The following is a 21,333-nucleotide window of genomic DNA, read 5'->3' as shown; positions in this document are numbered from 1 at the left end:
CAAGACAACACGCCATTGATAGCTTCCACAGCTACCATTGGCGCTTGGGGGCACTGTTACGGCCTGGCCCAATGGCTCCCCGGGTCGACCCGACCCGATCTCCATCCGACCCGGTCATGCCACCTCCCACTGACCCGGACACGCGTCCCGTACGGCTCACACGTGACCATGGGACAGCGTCTTTGACGAAATGGGCCTGACCTCATGAGGGGCCCAGATCTGACACGTATATAAGGGGAAAGCTGGCTCTTCTCCCAAGGTACGTCACATTTTCCCACATAACTTTTCCCACCTGCACACTAGCTGACTTGGGCGTCGGAGTGTCTTTGCAGGTGGCACCCCCCCTCATCATCTCTCCGCGACCAGTGCTCGGCTACTCGACAACCCGCAAGCAGTGCGATCCAAGTTAAGGCGCCCTCACCCCTACATCTGTCCACCCGACCTGTTCGGAACCCGACACCGAACACAACAGTTTTAAACTGTCGCAAATCCCTAAAAATTGTTGATAAATCATATGCTCCTTGTAGTATCCCGAGCCTTGAAGAATGCTTTTATAAATATATATTTACAATTATTAACTACCATCTCGAACCAACTCATACATTGATTAGCGAATATATTTCAAATATGTCCACGAAAACTTTATATAGGTTAGATATATATATTTTTTAAAATATTCATCAATTACGTTCTGAATTTTTTTAGGTTAAACAGCATATACAAGAAAACAAGTTTTTTGCTACGCTTTTAAAGCGTGGCGAAAAGTTGAAAAAGCGTAGCGATAGCTTTTCGCCACGCTTTTTGAGCTACCGGCACGCTTTTGAAAGGGTCACCGGTTGTTCTATCGCTACGCTTTCGACGACCTATCACCACGCTTTTTTTGCCACGCTTTTAAAGATCGCCACGCTTTAAAAGCGTAGCCATATGTGCCAAATATGGCTACGCTTTTAAAACGTGCCAAAGGAGAGACATATGACTACGCTTTAAAAGCGTGCCAATAGAGACATATGGCCACGTTTTCACACTTTTAAAGCGTGGCCGTATGACATAGAGAGATACGGCCACACTTTTACAGCGTGGCGATAGCCTTGTCAAATTTGAAAAAAAAATCCTGTTTCTAACAAAGATTAGCATAGAAAACTTGGAGCTCAATTAACAATGATCAATGTAACTAACAAATTTTCCCAATAAAATTAGCCCTTTAAACTTGAATATAATTTAGAAAAAGGAAAAGGAAATAACTGTACACATTAAGGCAATGATATCAAGAACTAATAATGCAACTATACAATGGAAGTACAACAGCACCATGATTGTGCCAGAAATCAACATAAGGACCATTGGGGCATTGACTAAGAAATTAAAAGCACGTTTATAAAGTACATATTAACATAAAATTTCAATGGCCGAGGCACAAACATCAGCACAAGCTCATTAGTAATCAATAATGAAGAACATTTACATATAAGAATAGTGCAAGAAATCATGCTTCTTTAGTTCTACTTTGTCATCATGCTGCTACAGCTGGCCCAGTCTTTCCTGCAGAAGAAAAGAAACCAATTTGAATGCTGATAAATAATTTTAGTTTAATTGCATTCTGCCCCATCATTATAGATTGTGTGTAATCAATTATAATACCAGAATATAAAGTGCTGCATGGCAAAAGCACTTACTTGCTTATATCATCAAGATGATCATCGAAATCTACAATACCCTTCTGTCTCTCGGTTGAAATAGTCCAGCAAGATTAGATTTTCTGATGGCTCTCAGAGAGAATCGATTATTCCCTTCCGACTGAACCAACTTCCAGTTCTTAGATGCATCCCTAACATAAAGCTAAATCATAAGAAAAAGGTAATCTTGGTTAATGTAACCAACAAGATAAGAGTATAAACACCGAGACCATATAATGATTTCCTTTTTATAATTTACTAAAAGAAATAACAAACGAATATGCCTTTTAGATGCATCCAGAGATAAATAGCATGTGATCTATTTTATCCATACAAATGTTGTTTGAAACCTTATAACGCATTAAGTCTGTGCCTACATAACAAACCAAAACAAATTGCATGACAGAACAATTTCATTCTCCTATTCATCAAACTAGACATATCAATATGCTGCAAAATGTTGGCAATCAAACAAGGATCTCTATTTTCTGGAAACCGAGACCGAGAGAATGATGCTTTGATATTCAGAGGCGTAATTTATAATCCTGCATCAGATCTTAGTTCCAAAATATTACAAATTGCAACACAAAGATGCTGGCCCCAATATCCCTCTAAGTTATTGTCTAAATTTAGAGCTTAATGCAGCAGAAAAAGGTCCCAAAAAAAAGATGAAGAAAACAAAGTAATCAAAGTAGAGCATTTATCCCAAAGTGCTGAATGAAGGGGACTACAAAAGATACATACATTCTAATAGCTTCAATACTTACAAATGCTGGTAAGGATTTATAATCAAATGTGCTTTTGTACAGAATCCCAAACACAATCCACAGAGTAAATACAAATATACAATCATAATAGAACAAATGATGATTAAAGGCTTTGATGATTGTGGTTTCCTATATAAACGCTACTAACCTGCGTTACAATGCTACGATCCTTGCTCTTTTTCAAAGCTTCAAGCTTCTTGTTATCTAACTGCGAATAAAAGGTAAGGAACAACACGAACATGACAACCACAACCACACGAATCATAATAAAAACAGAAGAAAATCCCAGTAGTATTTTAGTGTACATAATCTAAATTTAAGAGACAATACCTTCAAATAATCCTTTACCTTGTCAGCGTCTGGTAAAGAGTAATCTGTCTCAATGGCAACAGATAAAACATTCTTGTAGGCGTTGATGAACATGTGGGGCAGCTACAAGGGTCGGGTATGAAATGGCCAATGAGAGTGCGGTCACCATTGAGACTCCAACGGCGAACTCCTCAACAAGGTCGTCGTCAGTGAGATCAAGAACCTCAGGGCTAAATACTGAACCATTGTCATAGACAGGACAATAAGACCATATGAGAAGGGCCTGATGCCAAGCTTGGAAAGCAGTGCAGCTTCAGAAGAACCGACCTTGTCACCCTTCTTAATAAGTTCCAGGGGTGATAATTTCAACAATACCCTTGTTGATCTTGGTTGGAATATTCAGAACCTAAATTGTGAAGACTGACATAAGCACCAAAATTACCATTTACCAACATGTCATGTCATGTGATCTAATCCAACTGTGTGAAGCAAAGAAAGTGACAGTGAAATCATTAGAACCTATAGCTACTAACCTTGTAAACATTAATTAATGTGAGATATATATTTAACTTTCATAGCTACATAACCAATTTCCTCTACTCATAAATTGAAGACCAAATTGCACATAAAGTACAGCAAAATCAGAATTCTGAAAGGAAATTAACCTGTTGCATTTTCAAATTGGCATCACTTACCCTCATAGAAGAAGGAAATTCATTCCAAAAGATCTACCTAGATTGCAAGCATGCTACATTTAACTTTCTAAAACCATTTTATAAAAATCTCTCACAGTCAATAAGCTTTTGATGATAATCGATTTGTCAGACAAAAATAAGCTTATCCTAATCCGCACACATACATAATCTCCCAACTGCTATCAAATTTATATCTTCATATTCATGTTAACTGTAGAAATACAAAGGCTCACCCTCTCGAAATTATATTTGGGGTCCCCAAAAACCTAGCAAGCATCGAATAACTACTAAAATACATCAAATAACTGCTAAAATTATCACGCATTTTCAACATACCCAATTTCCAGTGCGGTGCATTTCTTCATAAATTAAAGTTAAAACTAGCAAGCACGAATCAGAAATTGCTAGTCTCAACCAATAGAATTCTCTTCGTTTCACATTTTCTCACCAATATTACACACTAAATTATCAACCAATTCAGGAAAAAAATCACGAACACAAACTACAAAATAGATAAATAAATGAAGGAATAAATAACAAAAATCAGTTACCTTCTCTTTTCTTCTTCGTCTTTTTTGAGCTTATGATGGTTCGCAACAACACTGGGACTGCGCGATTTAGGAGGAGGAGGAGAGGGCGATGAAGTGCTTCTGCTTCTGTGCCTTGTGCGGCGCCTCGGCGGTGACCGCGTTCTACTTCTGCAGCGCCTGTGGCTAAGGGAATTTCACAGAAAAATTGCTCTTTTTCCCAAACCCAATTCTGAACTCGAAGTTCTGAAACGTTCCGAACCTGAACCTGTTCCCAACAGATTCTAAATTGAGAACCCACAAATCGTTCAAATCCCACTTCTGCTTCAACGAGATTGCCTTCAATACATCCTGATTTCAACGAATCAGGTAATTAAAAGTAAAAAATAAATGAGCAGAAAGGGGGGAGGGAGTGAGAGGGGGTAAGGTGAAATAGGAAAAGAAAAAATAAAAGAAGAGGACTTACAAAGAAGCAAGAAGCAGGAAGGGAGCGGCGCGGAAGGGGTTAGGGGGTTAGGGTTTTGCAGCGACGTAAGGGAGTAGCGGCAAAGGGGAGCATCCACAGCGAGTGAGGGCGAAGCACAATGAAGGAGGAAGAGTTAGGGCAGTGAGTGTCTCCTCGCGTTGGGGCTTTTGACGGAGGAGTTGGGGCAGAGCACGAACAAGAAGGGGTTAGGGCAAAGCACAATTAACCTTTTTCTCTAAGTGAACTGAGTCTTTAATGAAGAACGGGTTTTTTAATTTATCCCTACCTTTTTTTTTTTTTCCGAGGGAACCTTTTGGCCACTCTTTTAAAGCGTGCCAAAAGGCTTCTAGGAAATGGCTACGCTTTTCGAACGTAGCAATAACAAAACTCTGTTGCTACGCTTTAAAAGCGTGCCGGTTTCTCTCTACGGCTACGCTTTTTAAGCATGGCAATAAAAGCGTGGCCAAATCTCGCATCAATTGCCATTCTCATAAAAGCGTGGCTATTGACACCTTTTGCCATGCTTTTGAAGCGTAGCAAAAAAAATGTGGCCAAATCTTTATTTTATCGCCACCCTCATAAAAGCGTGGCCATAGACCACTTTTGGCTATGCTTTTAAAGCGTAGCAAAAAAAAACGTAGCCATATGCCTTTTTTGTTGTAGTGATAGGAAGTAGCCTATAATGTTTATTATAAAACTCCGTTTTATTCTACTACATAAATCAAACATTTTTTATTTAAGGATTATGTTAGGTGACCAATGAATTTTTTGAACAACATAAACAGTATGCTTTAAAATTTGTCCAATTCAAGTAAAATATACTACATTCGAAATTACTCACCTAAATCTTAATATTAGAACAACCATTCACACACCTAGTGAATTGAACATCCGATATATCCATTATTCACATTATTTAATATTTTCATTATCTACTTATACTTTTCCTTTATTTAATATGACTGAAAGTTAACTAATGAGAATATAGATGCTACTTAAACTGTTATTATAAACTTATTTAATATGTTAATGAGCTATAGATCAAATGGTATAGTCTCCCCATACTCACCTAAAGGTCGCGAATTCGAGTCTCACTCTTAACTTTAAAAAAAAATAATTAATGTTTTATCTCTCAATTAGGCTTAGATGGCTTGGGTATTCCTAAAATGGACTATATAGTTCGTTTCTTTTATTACAATCGCACACTAAGGAGAAAAATATGAATCACCGGCCATCTCCCAACACAAACGTGTATGTGAATGGTAGTTGCTTTGTCATTATTATGTTTTCATATTTAACAACTTATTCAGCATCATTTATTAGTCACTCTCGTAACTATATTTTACCGGGCAGTGTCAAATAAGAATCAGTCCCTTGCATATGCCCTAACCATATCGACCCCTCAGATCACAAGACTCCCTGTCCAATTCATTTCATTTCATTCACGTTTTCCAAGTGTTGCTTACCTTGTTCTTTATAACTTAAAGTAGGCAAGGGTAATTGTACATTCGGTGCATGCTCTAGTGAGTATAGTGACTATTATTATGATGGTTACACATACAACTTCAATAGCACTTTTTAAGTATGGTTAAAATTAAAATAATAATAGTTAAATATTTAAAAATAGTTTTTAATTTAAAAAAATAAAAGCAAAAAATACTACAAAAATGTATAAAAAGTGTGCCTTTAATTTTACTAAAATTGTTTAAATATTGAGAAAATTGTATAATCATATTATAACCATTATAATACTAAAAAAATATATAATTTCCTAACATAATTAATACCGAAATTTTTATAACAGAAAATAGAGTTTGATTTGTATAATCTATTTTTTTAAAAAAAAATTAGCATAAAATAGAGTAGAACAAGAAATAATTTCATAACTCTGTAAATAATAACTTGAAATGTTTTGCATGTTAACTTTTGTATTGGAGCTAGAAAATTGCAAAGCGTAATATCTAGGTTAAATCTCATAGTGGTCTTTGAATTTCATAACTTTCACCATTTTAGTCATTTAGATTCAAAATTCACTACATTTGTTCCTGAAATCCAGCTCCAAGCATCATATTAATTGGTCCTTGGATCCTTTCTGACATTGAGTCAACGAATGGAATATTGAGCTAGTTCTGACTTGCCATGCTAGACACAGGCTAAATGACGTTGTTTATTTTGGTGCTTGAACAAGACAAAAACGAGGTCGTTTTGGAGAACGAGGGGAGATAAAACGATTTGCATATATATCATATAAACTCTTCTTTATCTTTTTGTTTTCGCTTGTTTAAGCACCAGAACAAAACGATACAATTTAACCCATGTTCAGCATGGCAAGTCAGAGTCAGTTCGGCATTTCGTTCACTGACTCAGTGCTAGAAAGGGTTCAAAGACCCACATTTTGGCAAAGGAATTCCACACTGTCCAAAACATTTGTGAAAGAGTGCATGGAGGCAACTTGCACGATGGTGATGACTGGCATTGCACTGATTCGGTTAAAAATTGGACTTGTCTAGTAGGTAATTAAGCCTTATTTCATTAATAGAAAGTAACAATGTGAACAATAAATATATCGAATGTTTATTTTATTAGGTGTGTGGATGGTTATTCTAATATTAAGATTTAGGTGGGTAATTTGGAGGTGTAGTATATTTTTATTTGATTGATAATTGTTCATGTTATTCAAAAAAGTCATTGGTTACCTAGCATTATTCTAATAGAAATTATATTTGCATTATTTTAATTGTAAATGAGAGATTCATCTAGAAAAGCTAAAAGATTGATGAAATTCGTCTTTTTAATAATTTTTTATATAATTAATTATGTGAGATTATTTATATCTAGTTTAATTTAGTTTAGTTATAAAGTGATTCTTAAGATGAGTTTTTTTTTTATAGATTACATAAAGACAATATTTTTATATGATAAAATTACTAAAATTTGTATGAAAATATTGATTGTTATTAATATTTTGATATTTAGAGAGTCAATATAATTTTATAAAATCTTTTACAATTTAAAATAATTAAAATTTTCTTATAAATAATTAATAATATTTTTTCAACTTAAAATGATACAATTTTGGTTATAATCTTATTTTTTGAAGTAAGATATCTCTTATCCATGGTTATTTATCTTAATTAACTAATTTATTGTGTAAACTAATAGATGGTAAGGTAGTTACATTCAAAGAGAAAATTGAAGCCATCGATGAAAAGAAGAAGTTGATTAAATACAGCATCTTTAATGGAGATATTGGTCAAAATTACAAACTCTTTAAGAGCAATGTTTAAGTGACTGAGACAAACAACGAAAGCGCCAGTGTTAAATGGACTATTGAATACGAGAAGATCAATGAGGATGTTAAAACTCCATACGGCTTCTTGGAATTTTTAGAGAAGAGTACTATAGAAGTTGGTGATCATCTTCACAAGGCATAGCTCTCCAACCATTATAATTAAAGGAAAAAAGTATATCATCTATATCTATATGAATAATAATTTATGTTGTGTTTGGCTTGAGGTTAAGTGTGTTTATCTAAATAACGCAGCGGTGCAACCATGGATATGCATTAATATTTGCTTCATCATCTGTTAGTTCATCCTTTCTTGGAATGGAATTAACTTATTTCATGTATGTTAATGGTTTCTTGTTGAGTGTACCAAGTTATGTATACTAAAAGGGTATTTAATTTTTATCCATTATTCATGTGTCCCTTTTGTGTTAGGTGGTTTTATATTACACTCAAATTGATTTTCAAATAATTTTAGATTTTAGACACTTTGACTTCTAATAAATTTTTATCATTTTAAAAAAATCTCCAAACGGCACTTTTTTTTTTATTAAAACAGTAATTTTTTTTGTGTGTTATTTCAGTGGTTTAATTGCTATATTATACAGAAATAATAATTCTAAAAGGTATCAATCTTAAATCTGATAGAGAGTTAAGAGAAGAGAGAAAATGAGAGAAAATGATGAACTGTTGTTGAACCAGTTTACTGATAGCAATTGCAAGCTATAAAGGATTCTGATGAAAAATTGAAAGTGGTACAAGTGTAGTATAACAGCACAAGTATAGTAAAACAGTATTGGGGATGAGTCCAAGTAATCAGAGTATGAGGGAATTAGATGGAAGGAATAAAGGAATCAATGAATGTAGCCTTGGCGTAGTTTTCAGGGAGAGAGAGTACAAAGAAAGTACAGAGAAAAGTTATCAAGTCAGAAGAGAAGACTCACATTACACACATGCCCCATCAGGGCCTTTTCTCCCTTCTTATTTACCCCCTTTCTTTCCTCTTTGTATCAACACCGCCGCCCCGGAGATTGACCTTGTCCTCAAGGTCGAAGGAGGGGTGAAGCTGTTGCATGTCCGCATACCCTTCTCATGTCGCCTCCTCCGGCGACAGATTCTGCCATTGAATTAACACATGTTCCTGCCAAGTATCGTTCACTTTGATCATACGATGGCCTAGCACCCGGAGGGGCAGCAGTTTGCAACCGTTCTCATCCACGGTTAGAGGTTCCGGTAGGGTAACCGAAGGTGGTCAGCCCACACACTTCTTAAGGAGAGAAATATGGAAAACGGGGTGTATTTTGGCAGTGGAAGGAAGCTCCAGCTTGTATGCGACTTTACCCACACGCTGCACCACGGGAAAAGGTCTGAAGTAGCGCATAGATAGCTTTTGGGTCTTTCGAAAGGCCACAGAACGTTGACAGTATGGTTGGAGCTTGACATAAACAAGGTCACCAATCTGAAATTCCAGGTCACGGCGCTTGCCATCAGCCGTGGCCTTCATCCGGGCCTGAGCTCTCCCCAAGTGGAATTTCAAGGTTGTTATCAGGGAGTCTCGCTGTTGCAATTGTTCCTGGACAGCTGGAGCGTCTGTAGAGGTGGCGACATATCGGAGTAGAGGCGGAGGATCCCGCCCAAACAAGGCCTTAAAGGGAGACATGCTGATTGCCGAATGAAAGGAAGTATTATAACTGAAATGCGCCCATGGAAGCATCTTACACCAAGTCCTGGGGTTGTCTTGAGTATAACAACGAAGGTACATCTCTAGACACCTGTTAAGCACCTCGGTCTGGCCATCGGACTGAGGGTGGTAAGCCGAGCTCCGCGCTAGTGTGATACCTTGGCGCATACAACATTGCTCCCAAAACTTGATTGTGAATACCTTATCGCGATCAGACACAATAGACTGTGGCATGCCATGAATACTCACTACATGTTTGATAAATGTTTCAGCAACTTGGGGGGCTGTAAAAGTAGCTGCTAGTGGTAGGAAATGGGCAAACTTTGATAGTCGGTCCACGACCACGAAGATGACCGAATACCCTTGTGTCAGCCGGTAACCCCGTCACAAAATCCATAGCAATATCCTGCCAAACATCAGTAGGGATCGGAAGAGGTTGGAGGAGACCGGCGGGTGGTAGTGTGGAGTACTTCGCCTATTGGCAAATAGAGCACTGGCGCACATAATCCTTGACCATACGAGCCATATCCTTCCAGAAAAATTGGGGAGTCAATCGGCACAATGTCTTTTGATAACCACCATGTCCACCAATGGTTGAGTCATGGCACTCATAAAGAAGCTTCGGGATGAGGGACGAAGTAGAAGGGATTATCAGTCGGTCCTTCCAAAACCAAAGACCCTGCCAGTGCTGCAAATTGCCAGACCGAAGATCCACCTCAGAAAATAAATCCGAGGGGTTGAAGTGCTGAAGATCGGACCATAGCTGCGTGAGAATGTCGCAAGTGAGTGAGGTGACAGCAAGAAATTGGCGAGACAGCCCATCGGCACCTTGATTATCCGAGCCCTTTTTATATTCTATCTCAAAGTCATAACCCAAGAGTTTGGCCAACCAAGTCTGCTGTTCTGGCGTTTGAATGGTCTGAGCTTGGAGTTCCTTGAGGTTCTTGTGATCCATTCTTATCACAAACCTGTGACCCAGCAAGTAGTGGCGGAACTTAGCCACCGCTGCTAAGATTGCGTGCATTTACCGGGCATAGACGGATTGCTTCTGAGCCGTGCAGGAAAGTTTCTTTGAAAAATAAGCGATGGGATGTCCAGCTTGGATGAGAATCCCCCCAATACCGGTACCCGAAGCATCTGTATCAAGCACAAAAGGTTTGGAGAAGTCGGGAAGTGCCAGGACTGGTGCATGAGTTAGAGCCTCCTTCAATGTCACAAAAGCATCCGAGGCTGAAGGCAACCACACAAACCCCTCTTTGCGCAACAAGTCAGTGAGCGGTGCTGCCAGAGTGGCAAAATTGCATATGAACTTTCGATAGTAGCTCGCCAGTCCCAAAAACGCCCGGAGTTGCTTTACTAAGGTTGAAGTCGGCCAACAACGAATTACTTCAATTTTTGAGTCATCCACTCTCACCCCCTCAAGTGAAACCACATGGCCCAGGTACTCAACTTGTGTTTTTTTGAAAGAGCATTTAGAGAGTTTGGCAAATAGGGAATGATGCTTGAGCACGCGTAAGACATATACCAGATGTGACACACGAATCTGATGGTACCCCGAGCGGAGATCGAGTTTAGAAGAACTGAGCACCAAACAATTCTCGAATTCGTCCACCGTCGGCATAGGAAAGGAATCCTTGATGGTGGCATGATTGAGGGCCCGATAATCAGTGCAAAACCGCCATGAACCGTCTTTCTTTTTCACCAACAGCACGGGCGAAGAGAAGAGGCTAGTGCTTGGCTGTATGATGCCCTCGGCTAGCATCTCAGCGACGATCCGCTCAATCTCAGCCTTTTGGCAATGAGGATATCGATAAGGGCGGACCTTAATAGGCGACGTTCCGGGCAACAAGGGAATGGTGTGATCATGTACTCTCGGCGGGGGCAATCCTTTTGGAACCTGAAAAACAACTGAGTAATCCCGCAATATAGTAGCTAAGTCGGGCGCCAAATCAGAAGGTAATTCCAAAGGAGGAGGGGTGTCTGTAACCGGTTCTTGGAGCTGAAGTGTATACATTTCCATAATCTCATCTGTTATGTGCAAACGCCGCAACTGATGAAATTGTGCCGGGGCTGGGTTGGCATCTTTTTCACCCTGCAAAGTAACCATTTCAGCCCCAACCATGAAGGTAATGAATTTTTCCCTGTAATTCACCAAATGGGTGTCCAGTGTCTCAAGCCAAATATCCCCTAAAACCAGCTCCTCACTAGCAATGGGAAGTACGAAAGCCGATATAAGGAGCAAATGATCCTGAATGGAAACAGGTAAATCACGAACCTCACCCTCGCATTGGAGCAAACCACCATTACCCACCTCAACCTTGAATCGTGGGGAATGATGAACGGGCACTGCCAGGCGTCGAACCAAAGCCGGGTGGATGAAGTTATCCAAGCTGCCGCCATCCATGAGTACATGGATGTCTCTGCCGTGCACCAGACCTCGGAACCTAATCGACCGTCGGGCAGGGATGCCAGCCATGGCATTGTACGAAAGGTGGAGTGGCTCAACCCTGTCCTCAGCTAGTACCAGCGGGATTTGGTCCACTTCGGGAATCTCAATTGCAGAGTCCTGGTCAGTAGGGACTTCCTCTACAGTTTGGATCAGAAAATAGTGCTTGGAAGCACATTTGTGGGAAGGGGAATAGCGCTCGTCACAGGTAAAATAGATGCCCTTTTCTCGCCGGAACTGTATCTCCATTGGGGTTAATTTGCGCATTGTGTTAGGCTTTGGAGGGGTGGGGAGCAGTGGAGGGTTTTGAGGCGGCGGTTGTGTAGGGAAAACGGTAGTGAGTGGTTTGGGGCTAGGGCGGTGGTAGGTCGAGTCGGCGGTTGCTGTGTCTGAGCAACGGCAGAACGCCAGCGTTGGGTGTGGGGCAGAAACTTTTCCTCGAACAATTTGGCAAGAGAAACTGCTTGCAACAAAGAGATCGGTGAACGGACTTTCACCTCCCGTTTCAGTTCTGGATGAAGACCACCCACAAAGCAATCCAGAAGCAAAGCATCATCTAAGCCATATGCACGGGCTGCTAGGTCGTTAAAGGATTCAAAGTAAGCATTCACCGTGGTGGATTGTTTCAATTTCAGTAGCTCTTCTCGGGGGTTTTCAAAATGGGATGGCCCGAATTGCATTTGCAAGGCAGTGGAGATGGCAAGCCAATCAGCCATAGGTTCGAGTCTCTCCCACATCTGAAACCAAGCAAGGGCCCGGCCCTCCAAATTGACGGCCACCAGATCCAATCGTTGGTCCTCTGGGATATCATAGATCCAGAAAAAGCGTTCCACGTGATAGATCCATTGGGAGACATCCTCCGCGCCAGAGAAACGAGGGAAGTCCACTTTCATCTGCCGAGGGTGGCCAAAGATAGGGGAGGACGGTCCGCGTCTCGGGGATTCTGCCAAGTGTTAGGCGAACTGCTCCTGTAACGAACCAATTCTTTGTGTGAGAGCTGTGAATTGCTCGATGTAGCCATCCGATTGCTCGGTTAAACAAAAAATTGCAGCTTGCAATGTCTGGAGACGCGTATTCTCTGTCATTAGAACTCAATGAAAGCACCAAATGATAGCAATTGCAAGCTATAAAGGATTCTGATGAAAAATTGAAAGTGGTACAAGTGTAGTATAACAGCACAAGTATAGTATAGCAGTATTAGAGATGAGTCCAAGTAATCAGAGTATGAGGGAATTAGATGGAAGGAATGAAGGAATCAATGAATGTAGCCCAAGTTCACCTGCAAGGGGGATCTGAATTAGAATGTGTAGTTTTCAGGGAGAGAGAGTACAGAGAGAGTACAGAGAAAAGTTATCAAGTCAGAAGAGAAGACTCACATTATACACATGCCCCATCAGGTTCTCCCTTCTTATTTATCCCTTTTCTTTCCTCTTTGTATCACTTACACAATACATTTACACTATTACTATATATAACAACTGAGCATAACTAACTGTTGCTGACTAAGCATAACAAACTTAACAACCATCACATGCTCTAATTAGTATAAGCTATACTCTCATCTATATTAGCTACTGTGGACTCATATACACTGTCATTTCCCTCAAATTCAATTTTGGTTAGGCTGCAACCTTGAGTTTGGCTTTGTAGTCAAGAAACGATAAGGAAGGAACGACTTTAGTAAGAACATCCGCAACTTAAGTTGAGCCTGGTATATGACTGACTTGAATGGTGCATTTTTCTACATAGTTCCTGACAAAATGGAGATTTAGCTCAAAGTGCTATGATTTCGAATGAAGAATTCGGTCAGCAGCTAATAATACATCACTTTGATTGTCACAAAAGAGCTAAGGAGTTGTACTTAAGGGACATTTTAGCTCAGCCAGCAGGTTCCTTATTCAGATCATATAGCCACTGCCAATGCCATGGATTGATACTTTGCCTCAGTACTAGAGCACGCTACAACAGTTTGCTTCTTAGAGGTCCACGAAACTGGATCGGGACCAAGGAAGACACAGGTACCACTAGTAGACTTTCGGTAGTCAGGGTCACTTCTCGAATCTGAATCGCAAATAGGCAAGGATAGGCAGATTCTTCCCTTTCTTGAAATGTAAACCATGATAAAGGATACCACTTAGGTATTGAAGGATTCGCTTCACCACCTTCTGGTGATCTTCTGATGGTGACTCTATAAATTGGCACACTCTATTAACTGAGTATGCAATTTCACGCTTGGTCATGGTGAGGTATTGCTAGCTACCAACCACACTTTTATACAAAGAGGGATTATCAAAGGCAATACCTCCATTTGCAATGAGTTTTAGAGTAGATGACAAGGGAGTTTTGCGAAGTTTGTAGCTTTTCAGCCCTGCTTTCTTTAGAATATCTTGAATATACTTAGTTTGAGTTAGAGTTAAATCTCCATTTGTTGTCTTTGTCACTTGCACATCAATAAAAAAAATATAATTCTCCCAAATCTTTGAGAACAAAGTTGAGTTTCAACTGATGAATAACTTGATCAATATCTGAGCTCGAATCACCAGTTAAGATATTGTCATTGACGTAGACAAGAGCATAAAATCTGAACTAGGTTGTGATCTTTGTGACGAGTGAAAAGTGTCAGATTTAGTGGGGGTGAAGCCTAAACGTTTGAAAGCTCCCATCAGCTTCACATACCAAGCCTGAGGAGCTTACTCCAAGCCATATAGAGTCTTGGTCAGCATAGAAACCATGGTGGCATCACCTTGTTCATACCCTCTTGGTTGGTGCATGTAATCATCCTTAGCCAAGTCACCATGCAGGAAATCATTGTTGACATCAGCTGCTTTATAGTTCAAGAGTTGGCAAGTGCAACAGACAATATGATGCAAATTGAAGATGGTTTAACAACAGAATTATGATAAAATACACGTTGAAATATAACATACATATTAAAAATAAATTAAATTATATATGTATCTATAACCAAATACATGATAGCTAATTTAATAGTTGATTTTGGTGTGTAAATAGTATTTTTATTTAGTCTTATTTAAAAAGTATATGATACATAATTGCATTTGATAATATTATTTGAAAAAAAGAAGAAATTAAAAGAATTTAATTTATGAGAGCCCAAGTGGCCATGTCAATTATTTCATGAAGAGAGTTGGACATGTTGAGTGTACATTTTTTTAATTTGTTTAAATAGGTTTTTGATTATAGGATTGATATCATTGAAAAAGTATTTTAGAATCAAATGAATTGATCTAATTCAAACAAAAAATTTAAAATTTATTTTTGATCTCATATTTAATTTAATAATCTTACTTAGTTATATTTTGTTAAATTAATAAACAGTAACATATTTTTTTTCCAGTAATTTGACTCTGAAGAAAGGAAAAGTATATGGAACCAACTAATAATCAGCCAAGAATGGAACAACATAATTAATTATAATTAATTTTATTAATTTATAATTTAATTTGTTTTTTAAATTATTGTTGACCACGTTCAAAACATAAGGGAAGATACGCTAGTGATAGGAGAGAATCACGGAACAGTTCATTAGTTAGTTCCATATAATTAATTATATTTTATTAATGCGTAACACATGAAACATAGAAATCATATCCAAAACCATCCAATTTACAAGAAAAAGAAACATCCGTGTGTCTATCAGTAGCAACATCCCGTTAAAGTCACCAATGCCTCTGATTTACTAGTTGGCTGATTCTTGGCTTATATAGAGTTGGTTCCCTAGCATTGTTGCTGAAGAAAATAGTAATATAAAAACTGAAAAAAAGAAAGGAAAAAGCCACAACCTCATATATAGTCGTACACAACACATGCATAGCTAATAATTTTTCGAGGCAAAGTATTTATTGCAATTTATTTTGTTGTATTTATCAATGAGTAACGATAGTTTTTAAAATCAATTTTAAACCTCAAACTCAATTAAATCATCTAGTAGTGGAACGAAATCACTCTATGAATCATGACATAAAAAATACAGACATTTTTTGCCCTCGTTCTTGCTCCAATTCAAAAACCAACAATTTCTTTTGCTTATTTTTATGATTATGTGAATACAACGATGTTAGAATGCCTCAGTTTCTTTGATTATACCTAAATATGAGAGCTATCACCCCACTCTTCTATCTAAGACGGCTTCCACCCTAGGTAGCATTGGTCGGTGGCGATATTACACCGGTGTAGAGGAATGCGACGAATCAAAGTAGGCACTTCCACTTTCCTTTTATCATGTATTGTCTTATTCTCCTCTAATTTCTTTGCACAGATAGGAAGGGTTCTTAATTTTTCCTTTCTGGACATGATTCTGTTGTTTTTCATGTTGAAAATGAAAGCTTGTATTCTCTCTTCTACTAATTTTTGTGTATATAAATTGCTGATTTGATTTTATGGATGATTTTTATTTTCTTTTTCTTCTAAGAAAAAAAACATAATCTCTGTTCATAGTTGCTCTTTTAATTTCAAATGCTAATATTTTTTTATTTTTTTAAAAAATGATATTTTATAATGTATTTAATTTGGTTTAATGTGATGTTGCTTCCCTTATAATAATGAAGTGCTACATATTTTATTTTGCAATTGAAACTTTTATTTAAATTACCAGATTATTATTTTTTGTATTCTTTATTGTACTCTAATGATAATGGATTTGTTTATGCTGGATATTCTCTGTTTCAACCATCAATTTCAGCCCTTTATTTACTATCAAGTTGTTTATACTTTGTACCTTATATATGGATAGTAGTGAGGATTTCAACTATGAAGAAGAAGAGGAGGTTTTATTTTTGAATGATATAATTTTTGAAGATGACAATGTTGACAAGAAAGATGATGAATTTGAGGACAACGATGAATATGCAGTAGAAGAAATTGTGTGTAACGAAATAGTGTATGGCATCGCTGTGTATAGAGCATATGCGCTTTAGAGAACAACAGGCTGACTTTAAGTCCATATCAAAGAAATGCCGGTTATGCAAACAACATTTGAACCATTGGAAAAGTCTGCGGCAGAAGTTTTCACACTTGAGGTATTCTTATTATTCAGACCACTACTAAAAAGGTAGCTTCAATGATGGTTGATTCAACAAAAGAGACACTTTATACTATTTATGTTGTAGCTAGGTATCTTAATCTACAATATTGTTGGAATGTTTTGTTTTTCGATGATCCATTAGCTTTTAGGTGCTCATACATGAGAATGGAATCTCTAGATACCATGCGAGCACATAGTTTGAGTTCTCGTTCATTGTCACATACCAAAATTGCCTGAATCACTTGTTCTGTGCCGGTAGAGAAATGATGCAAAAGAAGGGATGTATAATTCATTTTCTACAGATTGGGATTCAATTCGAGCTAGTCGCCATGGATGCCTTATGGATTGGTTTAGGGAGGTTTAGGGGGGTTTCCGCCAGAGGCATAGAGAACGATGCAAGATTTGTTGTTTCCCATGATTGGGTTATAGAAATACACTAAAGGCAAGGGCTGCTGAGGATGTAGGTTGTGATGCAACGGCAGCAACAAATACTATATCAAATGTCCATGGATCTACATTAGTTGCTCCTCCAGGAGACCCACCTTGTGCAACTGAAGCAACCGTGTGCAACTGATCTTGCCTTTTTTTCTTTGTTAAGAATTTGTTGTAATGGCGTAACTGAGCTTGGAGCTTCATGGCTTATTACAAAATTTAATTTTCTGAGGAATATTTTGTTTATCGACCAAGAGAATAGCTTCCTACACACCATCCGAATTCCCTATTTAAAAAGAATAGACATACTCTATATTTTCTATAATTTCGGTAGAATTGTAACACTAGATGCCACAAATCTTATCGGACGACATTTTAGAAGAGTTCAATATATTAGGTAATATTTGATTGGATCATTTTCCTTCGTAAACTCATTTTAATATGTACTTCTTCTCCTAGGATAATTTAATGTAGGGTAAAGTAGTTTTAAAAATATCCCTAAGTTTTATTTTGTTTCAATTTTATCCAAAAAGTTTTCGATTTGCATCAAATATACTCTCGACGGCTAAATTTTCAAAAAATTTAAGATCAATCTAACAATAATGTATAAAAATTATGCTTGATTTTCTTGTGTTTAGGGTTATTCTTATGAAGTTGTTGTTGAATTGGTCTTAAATTTTTTGAAAAATTAGCCGTAAGGAATATATTTAATGTAAATCGAAAATTTTTGAGACAAAATTAAAATAAAATAAAATTTAAGGATATTTTTAAAACTTTTGTCAAACTTTAGTGACAAAAAATATACTTTATCCTTTAATGTATTATATAAATGCATAATTTTTTTTATGTATCATGGTATAAATTCAGGTACCATATCTAATTCCTTCCATTAAAAAATAAAGGACTTCACTAAAAAGTTTTTTTTGTCTAAATATGCAAAGAAACAAAGCAAATACTATCCTATATCCTGAGCGGATAATTTGCTAAAAAGCTAATTATTAACAAACAAATATGCCTAACAATAAATTTTGCATATCACAAGCAAATATCAAAGGCTCCCATAAAATATAATATTAATGATTGTTTTCTAATCAACAGCATGAGCAAATGTCACGAATTTCACAAAATATTATAAATAATAATATTAATAAATTAAAAAAACTACCAAACTAAAGCTCCTGTCCATCACAAAATATAGAGAATTAAAGGATATAACAGCTTCGCACTAACAACTTAATAAAAGCCCATGGGCACAAAAAGATAGAAAGATTAATGTTAAAGGACAGGGATTTTTTAAATAACAACACCACTCAACAAGTTCTCTGGTATTGCAAAAGAGATGCAAAAGCATGAAAATAGTGTTGCAATTAAGTGGACATCAGCATTGTTCGACACTACCAAGTTTATCTTAGGATTCTTGGTGAGGTGCTTGGCATGCCTGGCGTGCTTGCCAGTCCATAACATCATCAAGAATGTGCTTCCTCAATCTATTGAATGGAGAAGTTACCAAAGACACTGCTGCTTTTGCCCTCACAATAGCATCATCTAGCTGGCATGAATCAGTAATAAGTTTAAGCTCATGATTTTATCTATGGAAGAGTTTCATAAGACACTGATAATTATTATGAAATACATCTAAATGTATAATTCTTAACCACGTCTCAATTATTGATGTAATGTAAGAAATTAATAACATACCAAATAACAGTTTATTTTGTTAGGCAGCTACATGTCATTGACAAGTTTAATTATATACTCACCACACCAAATATGTTGATCTTAAATTCATCCTCAAGTTGCACCCATGAAAGGACCCATCCAGTAGAGTTATCACTGCCACCACAGTTAGGAATCCCCTTGGCATCCACGATTGGCCATTCCGAAAGGTCTGCTGGTAGCTTGGTTTAATTTTCTCATCATGGTAGTATGCGTTAACCATGTTGCAAAGCTTCAAACTCTTCAAAACAGAGTTGTGCAGTGTGGTATTACTGTTCAGATATTTTTGATGTTTATGCCAAAAACTTAAAAGTCTGCATAGTTTATTTTTTTTAGTAGTTTCCAAATACTATGGAATTAATTTCGCCGAACAGATTTTTATATACTAAATTTTTATTAGCCATCATGGAATTCGTTTACTAATTGTATCTTGCATCATTTGATTACGATCCCTTATCATGAACAAATCAATATGAGAGTCTAGTTAAAAGAGCGTCTCTTCGTGTATACCTATGACCATAATAAATGAATGGTCCCGTATATCTTTATTCGAGCCATAAATCTATGAAAAAGAAAACCAACACAGATTGGAGCAAGTAATGGAAACAAGACATTATGTAAAAGCATCTAGTTAAATACAAAATTTATTCAAATGTAAATTGCAAATTAAAATATATAATACCTGAAATAAAAAAAAAAAATATATATATATATATATATATATATATATATATATATATATATATATATATATATATATATATAGTTCCTCACATCACATAGTAAAGGAAATAAATCAAATTAAACACGTCATAAAATATTATTTTTTAAAAAAATAAAAATATTAGTATTTGAAATTAAAAGAGCAACCATAAATAGAGATTTTTTTCCTTGAAAAAAAAAAAACAAAAATCATCCATAAAATCAAATAAGAACTTATATACACCCAAAAATTAGCAAAGGGGGAACAAAATTGCTTTTTATTTTTTAAATTCAACATGAAAATCAATAGAATTATGTACAGAGAGGAAAAATTAGGAACCCTATGCGTGCAAAGAAATTAGAGGAAAATAAGAAAATACATGACAAAAGAAAAGTATTTACTTTAATTCGTCGAATTCCTCTACATCGGTATTCGGTGTAATATCGCCATTGATCACTGCTACTAGGGTGGAAGCCATCTTAGACAAAAGAGTGGGGTGATGGTTTTTATATTTGGATATAATCAAAGAAATTGAGGCACTTTAATATTGTTGCATTCACAGAATCATAAAAATAGGCAAAAGAAATTGTTGGTTTTTAGATTGGGACAAGAACGAAGGCAAAAAATATCTGTATTATTTACGTCGTACTTCATAGAGAGTAATTTTGTGCAACTAAATAATTTAATTGAGTTTAGGATTTAAAATTGATTTTAAAAATAGTGATTGCTACGGTACGATGATAAATTTATACGTACCGATACGTTTAAAATATGGACAAAGAATAATAAAACATGTGGAATTTATTTTCCACGTCAATATTTAAGTTTTTCTTTTTTAAATATATAGTATATCACCACTTTTACTAAAAGACTCTTTTAATTAAATAAAAATAAAAAATATTTATTTATTTAATTTTATAAAAAGATTTAAACATCTTTTCTTTATTTGATTAGACAAAAATACTCTTTTAAATTAATCAAATTTTAAAATTTAATTAATCCTAATTTTATAATTTCAAATAATTAAAACAACAAAACAAAAACACATTAAAAAAACAAAAAATTAAAATTATTCTTTTCATCTATGTTAAACATATTAAAAAAATAAGGGTAAAATACCCTTTCCAGCCCCTGAGCATTTTAAATTGGGACATGTCGCACCTTTATCATCCAAAACCCTCAACCAGGTCCTCAACCATCAACATAAGTGGACAAATCGACCCATGTGACCGGTTGCCAACAGGTTGCTTGGATGACGTGTCAGGTGGAGGCTGAGTTGTCAACTCCAGGTGCCACGTGTAAGTAGAAGTTGTTGCAGGGACTAAAAACTCCCTCCCTGCCCAAACTGTTCTCATCCCCACCGGCAACACCCTCCACTCACCACCCCTCCCCAGCACTCCTCCACCACATCCTTTCCCTTCCCAAACTATTTGCATCAGGGCTCACTCCTTCTCCGATCATGGAATCAAACATATCCACCACATCCTTTCCCTTCCCATGCATGGCCAACCCACCAATCATGGCATTCCACGCCACTACATTTCTCCTTGGCATGTTCCTGAACACAACCAAGGCAGCGCCAATCCTC

The 21,333-nt window shown here is 36.8% G+C and overlaps 2 protein-coding genes and 1 long non-coding RNA gene across 5 annotated transcripts; all 3 read right to left on the bottom strand.

Annotated features, from left to right (window-relative positions):
• Positions 1-1,202: 1,202 nt before the first annotated feature.
• LOC130941590 (uncharacterized) lies at positions 1,203-4,672 on the bottom strand. 2 transcript variants are annotated; one of them, XR_009070654.1, is made up of 6 exons: positions 4,438-4,672; positions 3,996-4,322; positions 2,771-3,228; positions 2,589-2,648; positions 1,674-1,836; positions 1,203-1,539 (listed from the first exon to the last, which is right to left on the bottom strand). It is a non-coding gene; the product is annotated as an uncharacterized LOC130941590 (long non-coding RNA). The 2 variants fall into 2 exon arrangements; XR_009070655.1 differs by having other exon boundaries at positions 2,789-3,228.
• A 5,756-nt stretch (positions 4,673-10,428) lies between these two features.
• LOC130939370 (uncharacterized) lies at positions 10,429-12,099 on the bottom strand. Its single transcript, XM_057867480.1, has one exon. The coding sequence runs from the start codon at positions 12,097-12,099 to the stop codon at positions 10,429-10,431; it is 1,671 nt and encodes a 556-aa protein (XP_057723463.1).
• Positions 12,100-18,389: 6,290 nt separating this feature from the next.
• Positions 18,390-20,379, bottom strand: LOC130942134 (uncharacterized). 2 transcript variants are annotated; one of them, XR_009070817.1, is made up of 3 exons: positions 20,147-20,379; positions 19,087-19,283; positions 18,390-18,875 (listed from the first exon to the last, which is right to left on the bottom strand). XR_009070817.1 is itself a non-coding variant. In XM_057870831.1 (3 exons), the coding sequence occupies exons 1-3, from the start codon at positions 20,221-20,223 to the stop codon at positions 18,872-18,874; spliced, it is 309 nt and encodes a 102-aa protein (XP_057726814.1). In that variant the 5' UTR covers positions 20,224-20,343; the 3' UTR covers positions 18,390-18,871. The 2 variants fall into 2 exon arrangements, 1 of the variants encoding a protein (XP_057726814.1); XM_057870831.1 differs by having other exon boundaries at positions 19,087-19,314; positions 20,147-20,343.
• Positions 20,380-21,333: the final 954 nt, after the last annotated feature.

The sequence above is a fragment of the Arachis stenosperma genome, chromosome 7 (genome assembly GCF_014773155.1).
Source record: "Arachis stenosperma cultivar V10309 chromosome 7, arast.V10309.gnm1.PFL2, whole genome shotgun sequence".
NCBI classification, from domain to species: Eukaryota; Viridiplantae; Streptophyta; class Magnoliopsida; order Fabales; family Fabaceae; genus Arachis; species Arachis stenosperma.
This window is presented reverse-complemented; position numbering and strand designations above follow the sequence as displayed.